General features: G+C 35.5%; 1 protein-coding gene across 1 annotated transcript; it reads left to right on the top strand.

Annotated features, from left to right (window-relative positions):
• Positions 1-3,697: 3,697 nt before the first annotated feature.
• On the top strand, positions 3,698-9,600 carry LOC140523100 (olfactory receptor 10R2-like; the record flags this gene model as incomplete). The annotated part of the gene is given in 3 exon segments (XM_072638157.1): positions 3,698-3,716; positions 3,719-3,768; positions 8,644-9,600. Coding segments are annotated over 3 exon segments (1,026 nt in total), but the record flags the coding sequence as incomplete, so codon positions are not given.
• Positions 9,601-26,725: the final 17,125 nt, after the last annotated feature.

Here is a 26,725-nt window from a genome sequence, read left to right as displayed (position 1 = left end):
TCTACCTCCCAGGGTTATTGTGAAGATCAAATGAGAAAATATTTACAAAGTAACTTGCAAACCTGAACGTGCTATATAAATGCTATAGCTGTTAGCATCATCGCCATCATCATTATCATCATGGTCACCATCATTAGTAACAAAGGTATGGATGATGATCTGTTAAGCTAAAACTTGAAGTTATTGTATCATTGGAGATGCCCTGAGTTCTTGAAAAGCAGCTTCCCGTCAGAATGATTGAAAAGGAATTTCTAAAGACTTTCAGTTTGTTATACAATGGGGAGGCATACAAATACAGAAAGACAGATGGTCTCTACCCTCAAGGAGCTTACATTCTCATGAGGAAACAGTCCTTGAAGTAGAGTAGTGACTATATGAGAGCACTTTGTTTTGGCAATTTGCAGGGATACTAAGTAGAATCTTAGGGGGAAAGACTGAACATACTACATCCAGAAAGAATTCCAGAATTGATTGGATTATGGTTCACGGTTCCAGAACTGCTTGCATGGGTCCATATAAAGAGGTTCTGGGAGGTATATGTAAACAAGTTATAAGACTGACAAAAAAAGGAGTCTGGATGTGCCAAGTGGCTCAAAGAAGAGATCTTATTAGTTACTGACTAGACACTCAAAGTGGGAAGAGGTTGGCAAGAGATTCCTCTATATAACAGATAAAACAGAGAATTTTAAGTTTACAAAAAAAAAAAAACCTTTCCTCACAATAATCCCATGATACGATTGTTCTCATTCTATGGAAGAAGCAACTGAGGTTCAGGAAGGCCCTGTGTCAGAAGCTCCAAGTGAATGAATGCGTTTGAACTTCAAATGGAGTCTGGATTAAATGACAAATGTTCTTTCCAGAGTATCAGAGTCCTTTAGCAGACTACAGAAATCATCTGTCTCATGGTACAGATAAATAAAATGCACCACCTTTCACGCTGGCATACTCATGGCCAGTTCCGCTATCCCTGTAGACTTGAAGAGAGTACTGTGAGAGGCAGGATTTACATTAAACTTTCATTACTCTCTATGTCTCCATTGCTTGTCCTCCCAGAGATCTCTCAAATGGAGTTATGGTTTTTCTGCCTAAAATTCATGCTTAGTACTCTTATAACCTGATGTGAAGTTGGATTCCTGTGGTGAAAGTGAGGGGAGGCAGTTGTAGCTTTCCTGAAACTCATAGGAAAGCCTGTGTAAAAGTTTCCCTCCAGTCAATTTAATAAGAAGAACATCCTGGTCACAGAATGCTTTTACTCTAATTGGGTACCCCTTTTAACTGGACCTGAGTATTTTACCACTCCCCTCCATCTCCCAGATGTTTTTAAAATACTGTAACTTCTTTCTCTGCTCATCCAAGATTTCACCTTCATCCTTCACAACCTACTCATTCCCCTTAGGAGATGACACAGGAAATGGCATTGTGAGGGGCTGACAAATATCTGATAAAGAGAGGTAGGTAAACCTGAGGGAGGAGACTTGTTGGCTCTGTTGATACTTCCTCCTAACTGCCTGCTCCTTAATGAGCCTGCAGGGAACCTTCAAGACCAGACCAAATGCTTTCTCCAATCTATGTCTCAATTTTTTCAACTTTACCATGGAGCTTTGAGATCACTGTCCCAGCTCCGGTTGTCCCTATTGAGTTCTATTGGATAATTGTAGGTGGAAGAACTTATGTCAAATTATCCAGTATAGTAAGGACTCCCAAGGCTCATGATAACAAAATTACTGATAAAGATACATTGTCTATCAGCGATAGAGAAAAAAGAAGATAACTACAGTGCTCATTGGGATGACAGTTTGGAGAAAAGTTCACGAAGAAAAGATGCAGAGGACCTTCTATGAAGACTTGAGGTGGGAGCAATGAGGGATATCTGGAAGGACTAGTGTCTGATTCAGTGAGGCCATAGGAACTAGGAATTGTGGAGGGACCCTGAAAATATGTCAGACAGAGATATTAGAGGACAGTTTCAGTTGGGAGATCCTTGAAAATGATAGAGCAACAATTGAGAGCATAACCCAAATCATTGGACCCCAGCACTTATATTCGAGGCAAGACCTTTGAGTAAATTATATGGAATATGAGCAGAGGATACCATTGAGGGCAACCAGATTTTAAATCATCAGGACAGTCTTGCCTTTGTGATACAAAGACAAATGCCTCTAGGCAGATTTGCTCCCTTAATGCATTGCCTAGGTCTCCCCTGAGCTACAGTCTATTGTTGTCATCCTTGAATAAGGAGATGAGGAAGATGGACATTAGGCAAGACTGAAGGGGAAGACGTAAAGAGGGGTTAAAGAGGACCAGAGATTGGGAGTAAGGGCAAGAAGTTAGGAAATGAAGAAGTGAGAAGAGACAGTGCTTCCATTGAAATGGTCGCTGAAAAATCATTGTGTTCAGTAATCAACTAGGTAAGTACAGGAAAGTCTATGAAACCTATAGAATAAGCACACCTTGACTTTATGTCCCTCCTGGAACTTTCTCTGTTTCAGAAAATCCTGTGACCTGTGTGTCAACTTCATTTTCAGGAAAATATCCTCTTTATCTATCTGACAACTCACTTTCCTCTTACCTCTCTGCCTCCAAGGCATTCACATGCCTGTAACTACCTTCCTTTTCAGGTTCAATATTCTACATCCCTATTTCTCAATTAGCTCTTCCCTGCTTGCCTGATCCTTCAGTCATCAAATAGGATCTTCAGGTAGCCTTCTCCAGTTAATGTAAATGGAAAAAACTTAGCCTATACTCTTGTCTGGAAAGAATTGTCCTCCTAATTACACCTTTACCTGGACTTTCTAACTCTGGAACCTGGTAAAATTGTTACTTAAGGCACCTTGTACATAAAAAAGGGAAAGCCACTGAGAATGACGAGTCATCCAGTAAATCAGCAAAGTTGTACTAAGTATGTATTAAGTGCCAGGCATTCTACTAAGGACAGAAGATACAAAAAAAAGAGAAAAAAATTCTGCCCGCAGGCTGCTCATATTCCAGTGATGGAGAGAGTTTATTAAGAAGATACAAAATTTTATAAGCTCATATTCATATATCTTTAAACATGTGAATATACCTATGTATATATATACATATATACTTATTTACACACACATATATACATATATGTATGTATACACACACATACATACACACAGAATATAATTTACAGTGTCAGAGAGAAGGCATTAGCACCTATGAGAAATGGGAAAGGCTGCCTTCAGAAAGTGGTGCTGAACCTTGAAGGAATTCAGAGGTAGAGGTGAGGAGGGAGATTATTCTAGCTATAAAAAACAGGAAAGGCAAAGACGAAGATAAAAGAAATAGAGTATTTTGTGAGAGGAAAGAACTAGGCCAGTACATCAGGATTCTATAGTACACAGTGGAAAATAGCACATAGGATGCTGGAAAGGTAGGAAAGGTCATGTTCTAAATTTATGTCAGATTTCAATTCTGCACACAATCCTTTATATATGATTCTAGGGACAGTCGAGATCCAGTGGTGTTTGTTGGTTAGTTGCATAAAGGGATTGACACAGTCAGGCATACCCCTTTGGTTGTTGAGTAGAGGATGGATAGTGGTGGTGGGTGGAGAAACTTGAGGTTGGAAAACTAATTAGAAGGTGATTGCAGTATTTCAGGTGAAAAGTAATGAGAGTTTGAATGAAGGATGCAGTAACATGACTTTCTTTCTTGATTTTCCTGGATCTCATTTTCCTGTGTCATTCTGGGAACCTTTCTGCTACAGTTTCCAGGATGAAGAGCCTGAACAGTGATGAGGTAAGTCCAGGGGGCTGGGAAAGATATTACAAGTATTTGTTGCATTGGACTATCTGTCCTTCAGTCAGTCACTTGGCCATTCATCCAGTAGTGACAGAAATTTCCTTCTCTCTGGGCATGTAACTTAGATCAGCTGTGCTGTCTCAGCATGCAACTCTGGTACCTCATTGAGGGGAGAAAAGAGAAAACAAAGCACTCACTGTCAGAAAAATCTAGGATTTCTTCCTTGGCTTGACTTGGTAGCTTTCCAAATTTGGATAAGTCTCTTATTGTGTCTGGGCCTTAATTTTATTATCTGTAAATTAAAGTTCACTGAATTTTAGTTAGAAGTAGTCTCAACTACAGCTACCTCCTAATCCAATTCATATGTGATAATAAATAACAATGTATTATTAAACATTGTTGTGAGAATCAAAGGAGATAATAGATTTTTATACTTGTGATTCAATATTTGGTATTCAATTCTTTCTCAACAGACATATACTTATGTATGTATATATACATATGTCAATATATGTGTGTGCAAACTTTAGTATATAGTAGTAATTTATCTGTTTTATATTTGAAATATATTACATATACATATACACATAAATGCTTGAAAATAAAAGACATTTGTATCTATATCTCTATACCCAACAACACAGTTACACACACATATCACCTTCTTTTTCATATTCAAGTAGTTTCTATTTTTGCTGAAAAGACAGGACAGGATATTCATGCAAAACATTTGATGACACATTTACAAAGAAGTAGAACGGGAAGAAAGGACGTTGGGTTCCCTTCCTCCTACTCCATCTTGATTAGTGTCATTAGCCTGGGGACCAGACAGCAAGGTAATTTAGAGCTAATAGTAGCCTGAACATCTTCTAGGATTTCCTGATTTTACTAATGCAGAAAACAAGGCATCAAGATATTAAGTACCTTGCTGGAGGCTTTCAATAAAAATAAGGAGAGGTGTGATTTTAACGTAGGATCAAACTATATAATATTCATTCATTCATCAAAGTTATTGAGGTTTTTTGAGTCAGGCACTGCACTGGCCATCAAAGATGAAAGAATAACAAAGAGACAATCCCTAGCCTTAAAGAACTTCCTGCCTATTTGAATAGTTGAGACATGAAAACAGGTACATAGGTTCCATAGAAGGCATCATGAACTGTTACAAAAATGATGAAAAAATTGCATGTGAAAAAATTTCAGAAGAGAAAGAAATCACTTCAAAGTGGGAAGGTAAGGGAAGGCTTCCTACAGGAGGTGACATTTAAACTAGATTTGGAAGAATTGGTAACATTTTCCTAAGTGGACTTATGAGAGGAGGCTATTTGGGGAAGGGAGAATTGACATGAGTCAAAGAAAGGAGGTAGAAAAGCAACAGGTTAAGAGGGGGCAATACATTAAGTGACTAATATGTATATACGTGAGAGAATTTGTCCCCTGGGTCAGATTGTAGCACGTACAAATAAAGATGAAGAAGATAGTGAGAAGTTTGGAAACTTTTACTAGATTACTTAATATGTGTTTGTAGACTTAACCTTGGAGAAGATATAACAGCTATCTTTGAGTGTTCGAAGGATGATCACGTCGAAGATGGATTATACTTCTTATCCGTGGTCCCAGAGGTCAGAATCAGTTGCAGTGGATAGTAGTAGCAGGAAAGTCAATTTGGGATTAAAGTAGAAAAAAAAATTCTTCCGAAAATTAGAACGATTCAATATTGGATTTGCTACTTGGAAGATGGCATATTGGGCCAGATTCTCCCATTGCATCCTGGGCCATCAACAGTTATCCTGAAGAATACCTAGCCACTGGGGGTACAAATGACTGTGGAGGAGAAACAGAGGCTGGTGACCTTGCACAGCCCTCTGTCACTTAAATCAAAGCACACTGCAAGTCATGTCATTTTGCTGATGTCATGGTCCTCTTCAAAAACAATGGACAGATAATTCTTTTTAACTTGAGGTCTTCAAGACAAGACTCATTGATCTTTTGTTAGTGATACTGGGAATGAATTTATTGTTCAGATGTAAGTTGGCCTTGGTAAAGTAAATAATCCTTTCCAGTTTTGATATTCTGTGACTATTAATTGAAGTGAAGGAAATTGTGTTTTCAGCATAACTTTTGTTTCTTCTATTTTATAGATGAGGACAGGTAGGTGGCACAGTGGATAGAGCATAGGACTTGGAGTCAGGAAGAACTGAATTCAAATTTGACCTCAGACACTTAATAGCTGTGTGACACAAAGCAAGTCACTTAACTCTTACTTGCCTCAATTCCTCATCTGTTAAATTGAGACAAAGTGGAGAAGAATATGGCAAACCACCTTAGTATCTTTTCCAAGAAAACACCATGTATCAACTCTAGTGGTCACAGAGTTGGACGTGACTGAATGACTGAACGGCAATTTTATATATATAGTAACTAGCTGTGTATTTCCCTCCAGCATATGTTCTTCTGTTTTTCCTTTTTTCTCTCTTCTAACCCTGTCCCTCCTCAAAAGATTGTTTTGCTTCTGACATCTGCTTCCCTTAATCTAACATATGTTTTCTTCAAATAAACTAATAAGGAAAAGTCAGAATGGTAGTTAAGAGTAAACACATGATAATTGGAAATAGAAATGATAAAGCATTCATGAACATTTATTGAAAGGTGCAGAACTTCACGTAGTGTAGATTATGAAGAAAAACCACCTTGTTCCTTACCTCAAGGAGCTTATAGTCTACAAGTGAGGAAATTACTGGAACATCAGGCAGCTTGAGATAAGGTAGACTGCTAGCAGTCTCAGGAAAAATATAGACTAAGAATCTAGGAAAATCTGAAGGAGAATGTTTTTAGCAAGTTGGAATAGGTAATCTTTGAAGGAGGAAGTGGCACCTTAGTTTTCAACCTCCATGGAAATGAAGAATTAAAAAAATTAAAAATGAAGAATTTGAAATTTAAAATGATGGAAAACATTCTAGGTATGAAGGGTAGTCATCTAGGTGAATTTATTGACTGATGATGGGAAATTGGGAGAAACTGAATAGCAGTCAAAAGGCTGGTAAAAACAGGAATGCTTAGTAAGTCAAATGAAATACCATTAACTGAGATGGAAAGGCAAATGGAAGCCAGATGGTGGAGGACCTTAAAGGTGAAACTGAAAAAGGTTATTTTTTATCTCCTAGACAATAAGGATCCACTGAAATTTCTTTAGTGGAGTGACTATCAGAATTAAGCATTATTTGGATTATTTGAAGGATGAAGAACAAAACCAATTTTTAAAAAATGCTTGGCAAGAGGTCCACCTAAGCAGTGTGATGCTGAGGAGGTTTACCGATGAAAGTAGAAAGGTAACACAGAGAAGAAAGATGGAAAATTGCTGCAAATATATGCATATGTGAGATATATACTCATATGGATTTATATTTGTGGATATACATTTTAACACCATAGTTATCAGATTGCTTATAGAGGAACAGGAAATTACACTAAAGTGATCAAAGATAGGTAATACAACTAGAATACTTCAATTGGTACAAGTAGGTAGTTTTCGGGAGAAGTGACACAATTTTATGCCATTGAGGGATTGATTCTTCTCTAAAGGAGGAAAGGGAAGATACTAAAGTTGTGGGGGGTGCGGGGGGGAAATTTTTATTCTACTACAACTGTAAAAAGAGTGACTAAATTGACATATGATTGTTCCCTATTCCTGTCTCTCTGTCACTGTCTAGATCTCTCTCACATGCACATATGCAAATTTTAGGAAAATAATAAGAAAAAAATCAGTTGCATCTTTGATGACAGTATTAGAAGGGAAGAGGAAAATTTTGCAAGTAAAATTCTAGAGTTGACCTTATCTGACATGAAAATTAGAAAACTGCTCTGTGATGCTCTCCTTAGAATAGAAGAGATATCTCTTGATCCATGTCCAAGACTCTCTTCTCTCCATCTCAATCTATAAACTTATAGGCTAAGCTAACATGAACTATTAATGATTATGTAATTTATTGAGAATGTTATCAAGTAATAAAAATGTTACATAATAAAGCAATAAAAAGAAGACTGTGACTGGGTTCCCAGACACAGATATTATTTTATTTGGGAAATACAAGAAATGAAGCATTATTGACTGGACTCCATTCATGCTATGGATACCTAGTTTTCATAATTGCTAGACTGACCTCCAGGGTCTCAGACTCAGTACATAGCTTTGCCATTCATGTCTCTGACTTCTCTCCTTTTACTCTCAGGTTCACACCCTCACCTTTTTCTATCTCATGCCAACTAACAGCCTCAATGTTTGTTGTGCCACAAATATCTGAAGAAAGTCTTTTCCTTTAGGCATTTGGAACCCACAAGCCATCTGACTTCCTCTGAATGCCTGTGACAGTACTAAGGAACACAGAGCTATACCTCTACTGCGTTTTCAGCTCTACTAAGAACGTTTTCCTTATGTAAATGCCAAAATCTTCCTCTCTGCAACCTCTAAGTATCACTACTAGTTCTGCCGCCTGAGGTCAAGCATAATCAATCTAATCCCTATATTACACCACAGATTTCAATAGACTTAAAAATACCTGTTATTTTTTCACCATCTTCTCTTCCCCAGTTTACAGTATTCAAGCTATTCAATCAGATATCATTTGACTATAGTCCCTTGAGTATTATGGCTCCTCTTTTGTTACTCACATTCCTTTCAATGATCAGAGAAATTTATGTTGTATTTACTATCCCCTTTCATTTTTCCTCTTTCTCCTCTTTCATTTTTTCCCTAGCTTAATTGCTTATTGAACGAATACAAGGTAGTGACAACTTCCCAGACAACTGAATATAAATATCCCCAAATTCCTTCATTTCAGTGAACTCAGCATCTTCTCTCACTTCTTTCTGCAGATGTTTCCCTGGAAACAGCTTCCTCCAGAGAACCTTACCATGGTCACCGAGTTCCTTTTGCTGGGCTTTTCCAACCTCCAAGAACTGCAGTTTGTGCTTTTTGCTGTCTTTTTCTGCCTCTACATAATTATCCTGTGTGGGAACATCACTATTGTTACAGTCATCCTCCTTGAGCACAACCTCCACACCCCCATGTATTTCTTTCTGGGTGTCCTCTCTGTCTCTGAGACCTGTTATACCTTTGTCATTTTGCCCAAGATGCTTCTCAACCTGCTCTCTCTGCTCAGGACCATCTCCTTTACCAGCTGTGCTATCCAAATGTCTTTTTTTCTTTCCTTTGCTATCAACAACTCCCTAATGTTGGGTGTAATGGGTTATGATCGCTATGCTGCCATCTGTCATCCTCTACGCTACCCAGTCCTCATGAATTGGGGGACCTGCAGACTGCTAGCAGTTACCTGTGCGGTGAGTGGATTACTGATGGGAATGATTGGCGGAATCTTAGTCTTCACTCTTCCCTTCTGTAATTCTAACAAGGTCAACCACTATTTCTGTGACATCTCACCACTTATTCACCTTGCCTGTGGTGACACCTATGTCAATGAGATGACCATATTCATCTGTGGTGTCCTGGTACTTGTGGTCCCCTTGCTTTTTATCTGCATCTCCTATGGTTTCATTGTCAGAGCCATCTTGAGGATTCCATCAACTGAAGGGAAGCAGAAAGCCTTTTCTACCTGTGCTTCTCACCTCACAGTAGTTATAGTTCACTATGGATGTGCATCCTTTGTCTACCTGAGACCCTCATCCAAGGTCACATCTGACAAAAACCATTTGGCAACAGTGATTTATACTGTTGTCACGCCCTTACTGAATCCCATGGTTTATAGCCTCAGGAACAGGGATGTGCAGATGGCCATCCGGAAACTTATCAGTGGTGGAAAGTTTTCCCATTAAATCTTATAACTTCAGCATTTTAGTATTGCTGGCAAATAATTGTGGGGATATATGGTTCGATATATGATTGGTGTGGTCATAGCCATGGGTTGAATGAATGAGTTAGATGATTTTTAAACTTGTATTTGGATGTTTATTTTCACACATGAATATTCAATAGAAACATTTAAGGAGGCCACCAATGAGTCCTTATTTGAGGATGAAATACTTGGAATATTATACGATATGTCATGATGCAGCATGCCATGGTAGATAGTGTTGGTTTAGGAGTCAAGAAGACATGATTTTAAATTACAGTTCTTATGTTTACTATTTAACCCTGGTCAGTCAATCAATCTTCCCTGAACCTCACTTCTTCATATGTAAAATGGGAGCAACAATGCCTATTGTACCTACCTCACAGTGTTGTTTTGAGGTAGACATGAGATCATATATGTAAAACACTTTGGATATTTGGAAAGTGGGAGATCTATGTGGTGAGGGGTGATTAGAATCTAGTTGGAGTGCTCAGAGTTCCAGGGAATGGACAAAGAAAATGTGATTTTGTGAACCAACATTAGTGTGAGAGCAAAGTATATATGAAAGAGAGTGTGGAGCCTACTCTCACTGTTGAATTTGTTTGGATTGCTTTCCCACGTAAGGACACTGTTCTTGAATGTATGTGGGCATACCTTTAATATATATACATCCTAAACTACACTAGGATTAGGATGCATAATATATATGAATCCTAAACTTCCAAGGAAGCAATTATTCATCCAACACTTCATCAAAAATATATTAAAGGTTTTACTACACTGATAGAATTAAAAGTCTGGTCTAAAGAAAAATATATAAAACAATCAAGATAAATACTGCACTTAAATGTATTTGGGATTTCATCAATTAGTAGTTTCCTTTAATGATACAGATCATAACCCATCCACTGATCCTATAAACTCTTGTCAATCTCTTACCCTAATTTTTTTGCCAGATCATCAAGTGTGCTGTTTATCTTTTTGTGATTTTTCCTGACAGATGTTCATTATACAAATAAAAACAGCAGCAATGCCTTCCTTCAAGGAGCTTACATCATATAGATTTATGGTAGTAACTATTTATGATTCCTGAATCTAGTGTTCTAGGCAATCAGCGATGGAAGATTTCCTGGTTAGTCCTAGCTCCATAAATGGAGGCAGCTCGGGCACTGAAAGATAGTCTGAAGACCATATGCTAGGACAGTTTCCAAAAATATAAAATGAAGAAACTCTTCCCAAATCTTTATATGCTGCTCATATGGTCTTGATACCTAAACAAGGAGTAAAAAAAGAAAAGTGAGGAATTTAAAATATTAGGAAATGGGATACAACAATATGTTTAATAGATCATTTAAGTTTGGATTTTTTTCTGGAATGCAGGGTTGGTTCAATATAAGGAAAACTATAAGTGTATTTGAGAAGTAAGAGGGGAAAATGTGTCTTTTGGACCTATGGATAGGAAAAGATTTTCTGGCTGCATAAAGGAGGAGAGGCTCACAGAAGAAAAAACAGACATTTTCATTATATGAAATTTAAAAGCATTTTCATGAAAAGAAGAAAATCAATGAAATCAGTTGGAATATAAGAGTTACTATTAAATGTAGAAAAATCTTTTTCTGATAAAGGTTTAATAATCAAGATGTATATAAAAGAACTGATTCAAATGTGTAAGAAATTAAGTCCATTCCCCAATACGTGCTCAAAGGTTATGTAAAAGTAAAAAAAAAAAAAAAGCAATAAGCATGAAAAATACTCCAAAACATTAATAATTACAGATATTAAATCTTTCATTATGTATCAGTACATGAAGGTCTTCCAAGGTTTATCTGAGGATGTCATAATTTCTTAAGGTGCAATAATGTGCATTATATTCACCTAGAGATTAAAATAAGCCCAGTATCACACATCACACCTGTCAGATCAGTTGTTAAATTTTTTTAAAAAGCAGCCATTTTTGAAGAGGATATGGGAAAACATACACACTAGTGCACTGTTCATGGAGCTGTGACTCAGTCCAGCAATTCTGGAAAATAGTTTGGAACAAGATCCCAGCAGTCACTAAACTGCAAATTGCCTTACTCAACTTTACCTTTATGACACCTGTATCTGAAAGAGGTTATAGAAGGAGGAAAAGGATAACATAAAAAAGATTAATGTTTATACAAAAGATATATCACATATATTTAATATAATATATATTTTACATATTATATGTGTATGTATATTATATATGTAGTTATATAGAATGCACACTCATATACACATCTTTTTGTAGTAGTAAAGAACTGGAAATTGAAGGGATACTGAGTAAATTGTGGTATATGTATATAATATAATACTATTGAACTTTAAGAAACGATGACATGGATGATTTCAAAGAAACCTGGTGAGATGTGGGAAGAATGAATAAGCAGAATGAGGAGAACAATGTGTACAATATCAATAAAGAAAGATTTGAGAACTCTGATCATGGCAACAAAAAACCACAATTCCAAAGGACTGATGATGCAGCATGATATCTACCTCTTGGGAGAGATAGTAAACTCAACACACAGAATAAGACATAACTTTCGACATGATCTAAGAAATTATTTTTGTTTACTGCATTTGCATATTCACAAATGCTTGTCTCATAAAGACAGACAAATATGACAGTTTTATCAATGGTAAATTAGACTTGTTGTAGCCTTTTATTTTTTTAGGTTTTTTTAATTTCATTTTTAATATATGGAATAAAGCAAGCATTTCCATGACAGAGTATGGTAAAAAAAGATGATTGTACATGAAACTGCAAATCTACTATGCACAACTTGGTATTTCTTTCAAATAAACAATAATATTATCATGCAAATTTCTTTTTTTCTTCCCCTCACCATATGTATCAATATATATATATATATGTGTGTGTGTGTGTGTGTGTGTGTGTGTGTGTGTGTGTGTGTGTGTGTGTGTAAAATTATTCCACATATACTTTTATTTATCAGTTCTTTCTCTGGATGAAGATAGCATCTTTCTTCATATGTCCTTCATGTTTAATTTGGGTATTTATAGTATTCAAAATAGCTTAGTCACTCAAAGGCATTGTTAAAACAATATTGTTGATGTTACTGTGTACAATCTTCTCTTGGTTCTCTGTTTTGCTCTTATTTTGTGGAAATCTTTTTGTATTTTTTCTAAAATCATTGATTTCATCATTTCTTATAGCACAGTAGTGTTACATCACAATCATATGAAACAGCTTGTTCAGCCATTCCCCAGTTGATGAGTATCCCTGCAGTCTTCAGTTCTGAGTCACCACAACAAGACCTGTTATAAACATTTTAGAACAAATAGGTTCTTCTCCTTTATTCCTAATTATCTTTGGAAATAGACCTAGCAGTGGTATTGCTGGATCAGAACTTACAGCTAGTTTAAGAACTCGTCCAGCACAATTCCTGGTTGATCTTGAAAATGGTTGCATTATTTTACACTTCCACCAACAATGAATTAGTGTCCCAATTTTTTGACATCCCCTCCAACATTTATCACTCTTTACTTCTATCATTTTAGCCAGTCTGGTAGGTGTTAAATGATATTTCAAGATTGTTTTAATTTGCATTTCTCTGATCAACAATGATCTATAGCATTTTTTCATATGATTATAAATTATTTTAATTTCTTCATTAGAAAACTGCCTGTTCATATCTCTTGACCATTTACCTTATTGTTTACTTTTAAACAAAAGTAAACTCTAAATAATAAAGAACTAAAATGTATTTTAAGTTCACAATAATTTTTTGAAATTTTGAAAAAAGAATTCATATTAAGTGCAAATATGTGTTTGTCCCTTAGCCTAAATTAAACAGTCTCAAATTTGAAAGTACAAAGAGCCAGGAAACAGACCTTCTAAAAGGTTCATATGGCCATATGTTCTTCAAAGTAGAAGATAACCCATTCACCTCGTTCCTGTGTCATTTTCTTCTTGTGGAGCTAAGAATTTGTAAGGAATATAAAGATAGATCTTCCAGGAATACTAGAATATTGCCTTCATTATAGTACCAAGTTTAAATCCCTTTTGAGGAACATAATGGGCTATATGAGTGTTTTATATGGAACTTTGTTCATGTATACATGACTTTGTGGACTCGTATAAGTCTTTTGAGCTTCCTGAGTTTTGGTGAAGAAAAGGATTGTCCCATTTCAATTCTCTTACTTTGCTCTTCATTATTTTGTAGAAGTCTTACCTTATTTTTCTAAAATCATTGATCTCATCATTTCTTATAGCACAGTAGTATTCCATCACAATCATATAACACAACTTGTTCAGCCATTTCGCAATTGATGAGTATGCCTTCAGTCTTTAGTTCTTTACCACCACAAAAATACCTATTATAAATATTTTAGAATATATAGGTTCTTCTTTTCCCCTAACTATCTTTGGAAATACATCAAGTAATAGTATTGCTGAAGTTCATGAATGGAAACTTGGGACCCTGTTGCTCACTTAAGGGGAAACTTAGACTCAGAATATATTATAAATAGATGAGATATTTTCCTGAGTAAGTTCTAGGTAGGGGCAATGAACCTAAGCAAAAAGTACCCTTTGGAGTAAATCACTTGGATTACACTCACTTCCTGGTAACTCAGAATAATGGGGAGTTCAGAGTCAAGAAATACAATGATACTTTGATATTTAGTGACTCCAAAGAAGGCATGTGGAATAGATAAGTAGGGTAGAAGCAACATGTAATACTAATATGGTTGTGATCCATGGTAGCAGCCACTTGATGTTCCCTGACACATGGCTAGATTTTCCCTAAAAATGTAATGAACCCATCCTCAGGATTTATTTAATCCAGGTTATTAAGTCTTGAGTCACCTCAATAAACTTCCCAGTCACCTAAGCATAAAAACTGAGAACACAAGAAGCTGGTTCTTCTTAGGTTGGTACAGAAGTCTCACTATTATGTAAGATATCACACACTTCTGCCTGGACCAAGGTAGTGCAGATGTGAGGAGAGCTCTACGCTACTGAATCAATGTTTTGTCTTCATTGAATATCCTTTCCATTCTACTGTTAAATTAAAAAATAAATAAATAATTCAAATAAGAACATGTTTAATTTAAATAAAAATAAAATTGCTAAATAAATAGTAAATACATGAAAATTTAAAATAAGTTAAATAAAAAAATGATGCATGGCTAAAAAGTTCCTCATTTTATTCATTTTTTTTTTAGTTTGAAGCACTCAGTTGCCCATGGAAGGCAATTATAGGAAGACAAATATGGGGAGAACGATGAAAAAAAAAAACTGTTGCTAAATTTGAACCAGCCATAAAGAATGAGAGAGATTAAGGGCTTGTAGGCCACAATGGAACCCTGGACCTATGTATCATGAGTACTGTCTGTATTGTTGTTCAGTTACGTCTGACTCTTTGTGACCCCATTTGGGGTTTTCTTGGCAAATATATTACAGTGCTTTGTCATTTCCTTTTCCAGTTTATTTCATAGATGGGGAAACTAAGGCAAGCTGGGTCAAGTGACTTGCTCAGAGTCTCACAGCTACTAAGTGACTGAAGTGGGAATTGAACTCAGGTCTTCCTGAGGCCTGACTCCAGGCCTCCACTGTACCACTTAGCAGCCCCACTGTTTTTGAAAATGAACCAAAAGTTGATGGCTATTACAAGCTAATATAATATCACAAAAGCATAAAATCAGTTACATTTTTAAAAGGTCAAAAAATAACCAATTCCTAATGTGGGAGTCATTCCTGATTTAGCTATTTTATGCAATTAGATCACTTGTTTCTTAATGATCAAAATTATTAAAAAATACTACAATTGAGTACAAATTGGCCCACAATAAAAGAGGAGAATTAATGGACCTGTCTATGGGAAACTACAAAGCTCGCCCAAAGACTCTAAATTTCTTGAATAATTGGAAAGACAACAGGCAAGCAAATATCTATATCTGTATCTATATCTACATCTATATCTATATATATACACACATATATATGAATATACATATATGTATATATATACATATATTTATAAAGCATGCTATGTATAGGATAAACAGGAAATAATTAAGAGAGGGAAACTACTGGCTTTGGTGGGTTGGGGAAAGCTTCCTAGAGTAAGTCAGATTTTAGTTAGAACTTAAAGAAAGCCAGGGAGATCAGTAGTCAGAGAAGAAGAGGAAGAACATTCTAGGCATGGGAGAGAATACCTGGATCCAAGAGATGAAATGTCTTATTTGTGCAGCAGCCAGGAGGCTGATGTAAGTGGATCTGAGAATGCATATTGGGGAATGAGATAAAGAAAACTCAAATTGTAGGAGGGGGCTAGGTTATGAAGTGCTTTAAATGACAAATAGAACATTTTACATTTGCTCCTGAAGGCAATAGAGAACCATTAGAGTTTATTTTGTGGGGGAGTGATGTGGTTAGAGTTGTGTTTTAGGAAAATCATTTTAGTGGCAAAATGGAGAATGGGTTGGAGTGGGGAGACACTTGAGGCAGACGGGTCCACCAGGAAGCTATGCAGTAGTCTATGTGTGAGGTGATGAGGGTTTGCACTAGAGTGATGACAATGTCATTGGAGAGAAAGGGGATATATACGTGAGATGTTCCAAAGATAAAATCAGCAGGCCTTGAAAATGGCTTGAATAAGGGGGTGGAGTGAGAGATAGTAAAGAATGACCCCTTGATTGTGAGCCTGAGGGACTGGGAGGATAGTGTTAACCTCTGTAGTAACAAGATGACGGGTAGGTTAGTGTTAAGGAGGAAATAGAATCCTCCAACCAGGGGGAAATATCTTGAACAAGTAGGGGCTTTCTTCTTCAAGATTTATAATGATGCACAGATATCACTACAACTCATCCAATCCAGTATGTGACCATTTTGGAGAACATGTCACCACAGCCCTGTGATGTCTGACTCTTCGGGCTCTGTGGCCTCCTCGGCCATCTCCACCACAGCATCATCTAGGCTGGGGAAGGGAGGAAGGAGCAGGATGGAGAGAAGGGTGGAAGAAGGGAAGGGGAAGGGGAAGGGAAAGGATTAAAGAGGGAGGATGAAGAGTAGGACAAGGAGAGGAAGGGAGGAAGTAAGGAGGGGGTAATGCATCATTGTTCAGCCCCTCCTGCTTCCTTCCTCTTTTCCCTTTTGATTGTAAGCTCCTTGCGGGCAAGGATTGTCTTTCTTTTTTATTACTTGTATCCTCAGCACTTAGAAAAGTGCCTAGCACATAGTAGGTAGTTAATAAATATTTGTGTATTGGATGGTTGTGTTGGATATCTGATATTCAAAACCAAGATAATTTTAAAATCATTAAACTCAGAAATAGGAGTTAGGCCTTAAAAAAATCACCAGGATTAGTCCTGTTTTGGAAATCCAAAGTAAAATCAAAATGAGTCATTTTCCTGCCAGTCCGGTTCTGCATAGGGACTGACCTGGGACCAACTATTGTACACTATGGCAAGAAAAGGTCTTATTTCCAGAACTTAAAAGAGCTGATGATGTACAAAGAGCAAAAATAGGTTCTACCTTACAACTCTGTTGTTGTTTTTCCATGCCACCCTGTCTTCTCTCACCAAAAGACCTTACTTTATACTTACTAATCTTTTTTATTAGTCAAAATCCATGTTGCTTCACTTCTCAACCACTTATAACTTAGCTTTCAATCTGATTACTCCACTAATATGCCATTAAAAGTTAAGAAAGACCTTAATCAATTATGAAATCCAATGACATCATCCTTGAACCTCCCTCAGCATTACTTTATTTCCAGCCTTTCTTTCTAAATTATCTCTCCTTTCAAAGTTTCTGTCATTTCTCTGATGTCTCTTAGTTTTCCTTCTACTTATCAAGCAACTATTTCTTCTTTGCTGACTCGTTATTCATATCCAGATGCATCTGAATGTTTCTTCTGACTCTGTCTGGGCCTTCTCTATATTCTCTTTTTGGTGATCTCATCAATTCCCAAGGTTCAACAGCATGTGTATGCAGATTACTCTCTAATCTATATATTCAGCCTTTAAGTCCCAAAAATGAACCTCCTCAACTGTCACCCAACATGAGGTATATTTTTCAAAAAGGAAATGGATAAATTATTGTTTTCCTTTCTATTTGATTCTTTCTGTAGAGTATTCAATTGTATTTTATTCAACTCAGCGCTTACTATGTGTATGGTAAGTACTGTCTCCTCCCTCTCTCATTACTCACCTTTTTTTTGTTTCCTCTCTCATTCTCTTCTTTTCCCATGCAATATATTTATCATTGTTTGCCTTTTCTTTGCCTTGTAGTGGTTCAGGGCTTCAAAGAAAGAAAGCCGTAGGATGATGTGGATCTTGTATAAATACTGAAGAACTACCCACCATGAGAAACCTTAAGCCGCCAGGCTAGAGTCACTACCCTGGAGAACAAGGTTGACATAATACTTATTTTTCACTTCTCCCAGGTGACTTTGCAAAAGATGACTCAGAAGCAAATATTATTGATGCAGCTGCATCATCAACCAGAAGGAAAGTCTCCTCAGGTTTATGTAATAACCAGACTCTGGGACCTAGAAAACTCAAATTGGAGCATCCTGAAATTTGGCCTCTCAAGTTCACGCCCCAATTCCCGGGGCCATCAATTAACCCTATAGATCCTATTCTTTTTTCCCTCTTTTTGACAACTTTCTCACTAGCTAATCATGTCACCCCACCTTTTCCCTTACCTAGGCATTTGTGTGTCAGTTATCAAATGTGAGGAGCATTATCAATACTGTTGACTGCAATAGGAATGCTTCCAAAGTTACTGGAGAAAGCTAGAAGGAACCTTCAGGAAGTAATCAGACTTTCCCATGAGGCAGTAGACCTTGTTACAACTTCTTTTTCCCTTTTAACCTAAAAAAATTGTACTTTATCATCAGCAAAGATGAGTGTTTCATTATGCACAAAAAAAAACCACTGAATATGAAACTGTGAGCTTCTACTGTGTACAGTTTTTAAGTATATTCCATTTAATATTTTTGAGGGAAAAAAGTCCTTGTTTGTGCCTCCTTATTAACATTTTCCCCCACTGTGTGTACTTAATTTAAAAGTTTTATTGTTGTTCTTTTCTTTTGATTTTCTCTTACTATCAGCTTCCCTTCCTCCATAGTTCCTACACTGTACAATGTAAATATTGTCACGTAAAACAATTCAAAACAATGGCCACATCTAAAAATGTGTTTCCCATTGGAGACACCTATTCCATCTCTCTCTGCTAAGAGCTGGGTGGCTACTCTTCATCCTCGTTGCTCTGAAATCATGATTAGTAGCTGTATAACAGAATTCTTTATTGTCTTAATTTCCCTTAGATAATGGTAATTGTTGAATAGATTGTTTTCCTGTTTATTTTCATTTCACCCTGTGAAACGTTCTCCTAGTTTTCTCTAAATCTTTCATGTCTCATTTCTAATGGGTAAATAATATTCTATTACGTTCATATGTCACAATTTGTTCAGCCACTCCCAAAATTACAACTATTCTCTTTGTTACAATAACATCAACAAAAATGTTTTGCTGTAACTATATATATATATATATATGTATGTATGTATGTATGTATGTATGTATGTATGTATGTATGTATGTATGTCTGTCTGTATGTCTTTTCCCTCTGTCTTTGACCTTTTGGGAATATATACCTATGAGTAGCAATGCAGGGTCAAAGAAAGTCAATGATCAATGAGAAAGATCCTCATATATGCCAGAATATCTGCAGTAATAATTGTTTTTGTATATTACCAAAGAACTGGAAATAAAGTAGATGTACAGTGATGGGAAATGGCTAAATAGGTCATGGTCCCTGAGCATAATGAAATATCACTGTACATTACTATCAGAAATTATTAATATGATGGATGTGGAGAAGAATGGGAAGACATATAGACTGATAAAAATGAAGCAGAATTGGGACAAAGATAACAAATGACACAATGATATAAATCAAAAGGACAATGAATAGTTGAAACCAAATCCCGAAAATAGTAATGACTAAGGTTAGTCACAAAAAAGAGATTTGAAAAGGAACATCTTCCCTTCTCTGCAGAGGTAGGGGACTGTGGGTATAAAATACTGCATATAATTACAGTCTTTCAATACACTGGTTAGTTTTAATGAAATTTTTTACACCTTTTTATTCTGTAGAGCTCTCTGAGAAAGGGATGGAAAACCAGAAAATGTAGGTAATATGAAATAAAAGATATGAAGATATTTTCTAAGAATTGTTTTTCTGCAGATCTTTATGAGATTTTTATACCCTACTACGTTGATTTTTATAAAAGTATCATTCAGAGCAAAAAAATATACTTCTTAAAATTCTCATTCAATAATCACAAGAAGATGATGATAATTCCACTTTCTAAAAATTCTCTTTGAGTCCTAAATTTATTTCCTGATTAATCTTTTGTCAGATTTATCTAGGTCCAAAAGGCATAGATTGAAGTCCTTGACAATTATTGTTGTATTAACCATTTCTCCCTGTAGTTCAATTAGCGTTTCCTTAGGAAATAATATATTATATAATCAAGTGCATGAAATTTGAGTATTGATATTTTTTCACTGTCTATAAAAGGTCTAATACCAACTGTTTGGTACACAGGTAGGAAGGTCTTTCTCTTCTCTCATCCTATTCTCAGTTGATACAGGTAAAAGACATGAAATAAATGATGTCAGGTAAAAGGGAAGAGTGGATTTTCACTCCTACAAAGAGACCTTCCCCCCAACTCTTATCAAAACTAGTCTTACCAACAGACTTATGAAGTTTCAGAACAAATTAGCATACTTGCTATAGTACTCTCGGAAGTGTCTCTTCTGTGTTTCATATATCTGGTTAATCTTTAGTTTCTCTTAGTTTTTGCTTTGTCTAGACTCAATCAAAAGTTGGGGAGGGAGGATAATAGAAACTATCATTACTAACATGTATTTAGCACTATGTGCCAGGTAGTATGTTAAGCATTTTCCAATAATTATGTCATTTGATAAAAGATAATTAGCTTGTCATCCCTCCCAGTGCTAGAAAGTTAAACATAAGTATTCCAGTTAAAACCTCTACGCTTCTCAGTCTTCAATGTCAAATTTTCAATTCCAGTGCTTAGAGGAATAGGACACTCCACTACCAAAACCAGCAAGAACCTGAAAATATTTCATTTGCAAGCCTCTAGACTCTGTCTAACTGTCAGACTTCTGAGTCTTAGCCTCTGGAAGGGCAATGGCACTGAAGATGCCTTACACAAGAATTATGTAAGAGAAGTAATGTAAAAGCTGGCACTAAAATGTGTGCCTGGAAAAAGAATGTAGGTGGCAATGCATTCAGAGCAAGGAATAAGCCCGTGGGCAGCAGTGATATGCACACCATGTCAAGTGAGCTAGAAGAATGCTCTCAATATACTTACTGGATCCGTTGTGATGAATATATGAGAGTACATGAACAAGTGTCTCACATAATGAAAGAACATAAAGGAGGGGCATACTGAAGTCAGTTTACACCAGCTCATAACAGCCAATTGTAAAATTGTCATGTGATCATTTATTCCATGGAAATCAGCAAATAGTACAAATAAGGGAATGATTTATTGTTCTATTGACTGAATGGAGTTTAAGAAAGTAACAGAAAAATGTTAATAATGCAAATTAAATTTAAATGTGTTTTATAAGTTCATTTTTTTCAGAAAGCAGATTATTAAACATTTACAAAGACTCCAGCAGGAATTAGCTTTATCTATATCAGCAGAGAAGAGTAAGCACATTTAAGAAACCACAGATCACAAATCATCAAAGCACTAAGATAAACTAATAATTTATATTTCTTTTTTGGAGAACTAATTGTTGATGTATCTTGACTACTTATATATTGTAGATGACTTTAACTCACATACATTTATATTAGTGCATTTTGGATATAAAATTTTTACTGGAGGTATTTGATACCAAAAATAAATCTCCCAGTTTGCTTTTATTCTTCTTATTCCAAACTGAGTTTTTATGATGCATTGATTTTTATATGAGACATTGATTCTTATTTGGAAAACAATCCTTAATTTTGAAACTAGATAGACAGACAGACAGACAGACAGGTAGATAGATAGATAGATAGATAGATAGATAGATAGATAGATAGATAGATAGATAGATAGATAGATAGGTAGGTAGGTAGGTAGGTAGGTAGGTAGGTAGGTAGGTAGATAGATAGATAGATAGATAGATAGATAGATAGATAGATAGATAGATAGATAGATAGATAGATAGATAGATAGATAGATAGGTAGGTAGGTAGGTAGGTAGGTAGGTAGGTAGGTAGGTAGGTAGGTAGATAGATAGATAGATAGATAGATAGATAGATAGATAGATAGATAGATAGATAGATAGATAGATAGATAGATAGATATAGATACATAGTCTCTTAGAAATTTCCCAGTCACAACTTAAGATTTTATCCCTTCTTCAAAACTGTAAAAGACATAGCAAACTTATGTCTTTTAGTTTGTTTTTATAATTAACATGTTGACACATTTGAAATTTATTATTGTGTCTCGAATGAAATGTTGGTCTATTTACAATTTCACCAAATTGTAATCCATTTTTAAAACAGCAATAGTTGCATTCCAATCTTCCTGACTTTTATATTACCACTGAACTTCAATAACTGGAAGAGAGAGTGAGGTTGACTATTACATGCAACTCTGCCTCACTTAAATCCAATTCACACATCAGTCAAGACAACAACCCATAACGTTATTAGTCTTTTTCTAAAACAAAGGATGAACAACTATATTATCTAATCCGATTCACTGATTTATTTTTAATTTTTATCCAATATTGGTTTTTAATATATGTGCATTTTACTAAATTATTGTACAATAAATATTATTACTTTTCATATAACATGTGTCATAGCTACAGAAGTCCCCACTCTCTTGTCTTCCAATCTAGCATCAGGACTACATATTGGACATTTGGAACTGGATATCTTGCAGAAATCTCAAACTTAATGTGGTCAAAAAGGAATTCATCATCTTTTTCCTTAAACCGTATCTACCATCCTCCTAGTAACCCAAGCTTTCAACCTTGTGTCGTCCTTGACTTCTCATTCTCACTCACACCACATATTCAATTTGTTTCATCTTATAATTTCTACCTTCACAGTTCTTCTATGTTACCTTCTTTCATCTTGTAGAGTTGTAAATCGTACCTCATCATTCTAACCAAACTACTTTTTCCAAGGTTACCACTGATCTTTTCATTGCCAAATCTAATGGCCTTTTCTCCTTCCTTATCCCCTTTGACCTTTCTGCAGCCTTTGGCATGGGTAACCATGTTCTACTATAGGATACTCTCTTCTCTCTAGGTTTCTGTGACACTCCTCTCTTATGGTTCTTCTTATCTGACCAGTGCTCAGTTTCATTTTCTGGACTTTTATTCAGGATACTCCTGCTAATAGCAAGTCTCCAGTGGGACTCTTCTTCCTGTAGACCATTTCATTTGGTGATCTCACCAGCTTCCAGGGATTAAATGGTCATCCCTGTGTTGATTGTTCCCCAGTCTGCTTTCCATCCTTAACCTCTCTGCTGATCTCTCATATTTCACATTTCTGATTCTAACTTCTATAAATACATACAAACACTTACCCTAAAATATATCCACAGATCTATGCCAGTTTCTTTATTAGCCATATTTCTTATACAGTTAAAAAATTGTTTAAGATTTCCTATTCTTCTCCATTTTCCTTACAAATAAACATAGAGAACATTCGTAAGGGGCATACACCAACACTAATCCAAATTTCTGAATGGATTCAATGAACTCTGTAGTTTTTGTTTAAATATATTTTCATGTTTATCCTCTCTTTCCTCTTCTCCCTAACCTAGAGAGGAGTATCATGTTTAAGATTTCTTACTTACCTATTTACTGTCCCACTTTTATTGTTTAACATTTGTAATACCAGGAAAGAATTACTCATTTTCATGCTTCCATTTAAAAAAAAAAAGTTTTTGTTGTGGCAGCTTAAGTAATTATATAAATGTTATTTGTCTATCCATTTGGTGACATGCACCCTCAGTCCATTTGTTATTACTGTCATTCAAAATGACTTTGCTGTCTGACATTTTATAAACTGAGTTAGAACTTTTGTGTATTATTCTTAGTTCAATCTGGTAGGGGATTTTGCTGCATTTCCTACAACTTCTGCTCATTTGACTTGAGCTTTAACGGTTTATTTCTCAAATCATTTTCATGGATTTGTTATCTTCATCTCTCTGTTGTTGACACTTGTTATTTATTAATATTGTTCCACTTTCACTGGTACCAGATTTTTTTGCAGATGTCAGATTTTGCTTTGCTAACATTTGAACTTTCTTCAATACCACCAAATTCTCCTTCATTTCTTTTAACGTGTTCATCATCCAATTGGATATATCTTTCGCTAGGTCCTTCCTTCAGGTCTTGGGATATTGTTAAAGTTTATATGTGTGTACATTACATAATGCTTATGTGGGTATGTAAATATATATTTGTATATGTATATATGCAAACACAAATACACATACAGATACATACACATGCAATTGTCTATTGTTTATATCTATCCATGTATGCATATACACATCTGTGCACATATATATATATAGATACACATTATATGCATTTATATATTGTATATGTGTATAATTATGGTGTCCCATGACTTGCTACCATTAAAACTTTTAAAAAGTTAATTCAGTCCCTTAAGATTCAAAGTTATAATTGCTAAATTTGATATTTTTTTTGTCATGCTTATCTACAGTCTTTTATCAGTAAAACCTAAAATCTACATAGGTATATGTGTAATGTGTATATACATATATATATGCACATATATATTTATATATCATATGCATGTATGCATACACATAACATATAAATGTATATATGTATCTATACACACTTACATAAATATGCACACATATGTATACATATATAAAACCCATACACATACTTTTTTCTTTTGACTTCTCTTTGAGATTTTAAATTCAAAATATTTGTTTATAGTGTAGATTTTTGTTGTTGCCTTTTTGTTTATTTTTGTCTCCTTTCCCCACCATACACTTATCTCCTTGCAATTTTTCCCCCTTATCTGATAGATTATTCTCTTTTAAAGGTCTTCAGCTGTCCTTTTCCCCTCATTCTCTGTTTAATTAATTTATTATAATTTGGGGATCCTTTTAATCTATTGATATAAGGACGATAGGTTGAGGAGCTTAGCTCTTTCTTGACTTGTCATTTGCAAAACCATAAAAGAGCTCATATTTCTCTAGCACTTTAGATATATAGATTCTATATAATGGGGGTGTTTGATGTTCCCCATATATGACATTCCACCTTCATGTCTTCATATAGGCTGTCCACTACACCCGGAATGTTCTCCTTCCGGACCTCTGCTTCTTGGAAATCCTAGCTCCCAAGGCTCAATTCACAAAGGTCTTTCTTTATTACCCTGGTTACTAATGCACAAAATTTAAGTCACTATATCTTTATTTTGTAAAGATCCTATATTTACTCATGTGTGACCATGCTGCATCTCCTAGAAGAATGTCAGCTACTTGATGTTAGGAACCAGTTCAGTTTTGTTTTTCTATACTCGGAGCTATGTATGATATCCATACATAGTAGATGATTAAGATATTCTTGTTCATTGATTGATAGAAGAACGAATTGATGGATTACTTGTTCCTCTCAATGTCTTTATAAGGTAGGTAGTATGCATTTGTCCTAACTTCGCAGATAAGGAAATTAGGGTTCATAAAGTTTAGGAGTTTGTCCAAGGAAAGAGGGTAAATGGCTTACCAAAAATCACACATCTAGTAATATAGTATAGCTAGAATTCAAGATCAGGCTCTCTGACATTAAATCTTGTCACTACAGCACATTGTCTCTCTTAAGAGAAAGACAAAGAGTTGAAATGTGATTTTAAAAAAATTTGAATTTTTTTTTTAGATTAGTTCTTCTTAGAAGTGGCTGGTGAATCTACTCTCCCCTAATCCACACCTCTTTTCTCTAAAGTCCAAATGCATTTCTACTATATGATATTATACTAAGAACCATTCATCCTTTAAGAGAGCCTGGACCATGATGCTGACAATGAAAAACCATCAATCAGGCTTAATGATGAATGGCCTTGATCCCCAAGGGATCAGTTAAAGAAACCATCATATTGCCCACACCTCAAGTCTTTCTGGACCTTTGGCCATAGGATTTCTTCTGAAACATGTCAAGGTGACTACAGACAGAGACTAAGTTCTGGGGAGATGTAGCAAGATATGGAAGAAGTAGGGGAGGGAATGATAAATACCAATGCTGGAGGTTATTAAAATATCCAGACTTATTTCTTTGGACTTTCTAGGAACTCATAAATAGTAATAATAATAAAAACTTACATTTTTATAGTATTTCAGAGTTACAAAGTACCTTGCATATATTTTCTCTTTTGATTCTAACAAACATCTCTGTGAACATGACTAATATGAAAATATGTTTTACATGGTTACACATATATAACCTGACTCAAATTTATTGCTACCTAAGGGAGGAGGGAAATGAAGGAAGTAGGGAGAAAATTTGGAACTCATTTTTTAAAAATGAATATTAAAAATTGCCTTTACATGTAATTGGGAAAAATAAAATATTATTTTAAAAACTCCAGTTACAGAAATTAACTTGATATAGAACCAGAAAAAAATATCTCTGTGAGTAGATAGTACATTTTATCATCCTATCCCACCCCACCCCATTTTACAGATGAGGAAGCACAGTCAGAAAGATTAACTGACTTGTTCAAAGGTAGTAGGAGAGTCAGACTTCAAACACCAGTCTTTCAATTCCACAACTTCACTATCTTACATTTTCTCTACAAGAATAAAGAAGGAGCAGGCATCCTTAGAGATCCCTTCTAATGTTCATATTCTCTAGTTCTTCATGGTGGGCACCAATTCCTGAGAACTGGAAACTAAGAGCTAGAAATTTATGGAAAATGGAAAAGGCAATAATCAAAGTGTGTGTGGGTCAGGTAGTTATCATACAAAGATTCAGTTCTGTCACTGATCCAGAAACACTCTGTCTGGCAA

This window comes from Notamacropus eugenii, chromosome 2, assembly GCF_028372415.1.
Source record: "Notamacropus eugenii isolate mMacEug1 chromosome 2, mMacEug1.pri_v2, whole genome shotgun sequence".
Taxonomy (NCBI): Eukaryota; Metazoa; Chordata; class Mammalia; order Diprotodontia; family Macropodidae; genus Notamacropus; species Notamacropus eugenii.
This window is presented reverse-complemented; position numbering and strand designations above follow the sequence as displayed.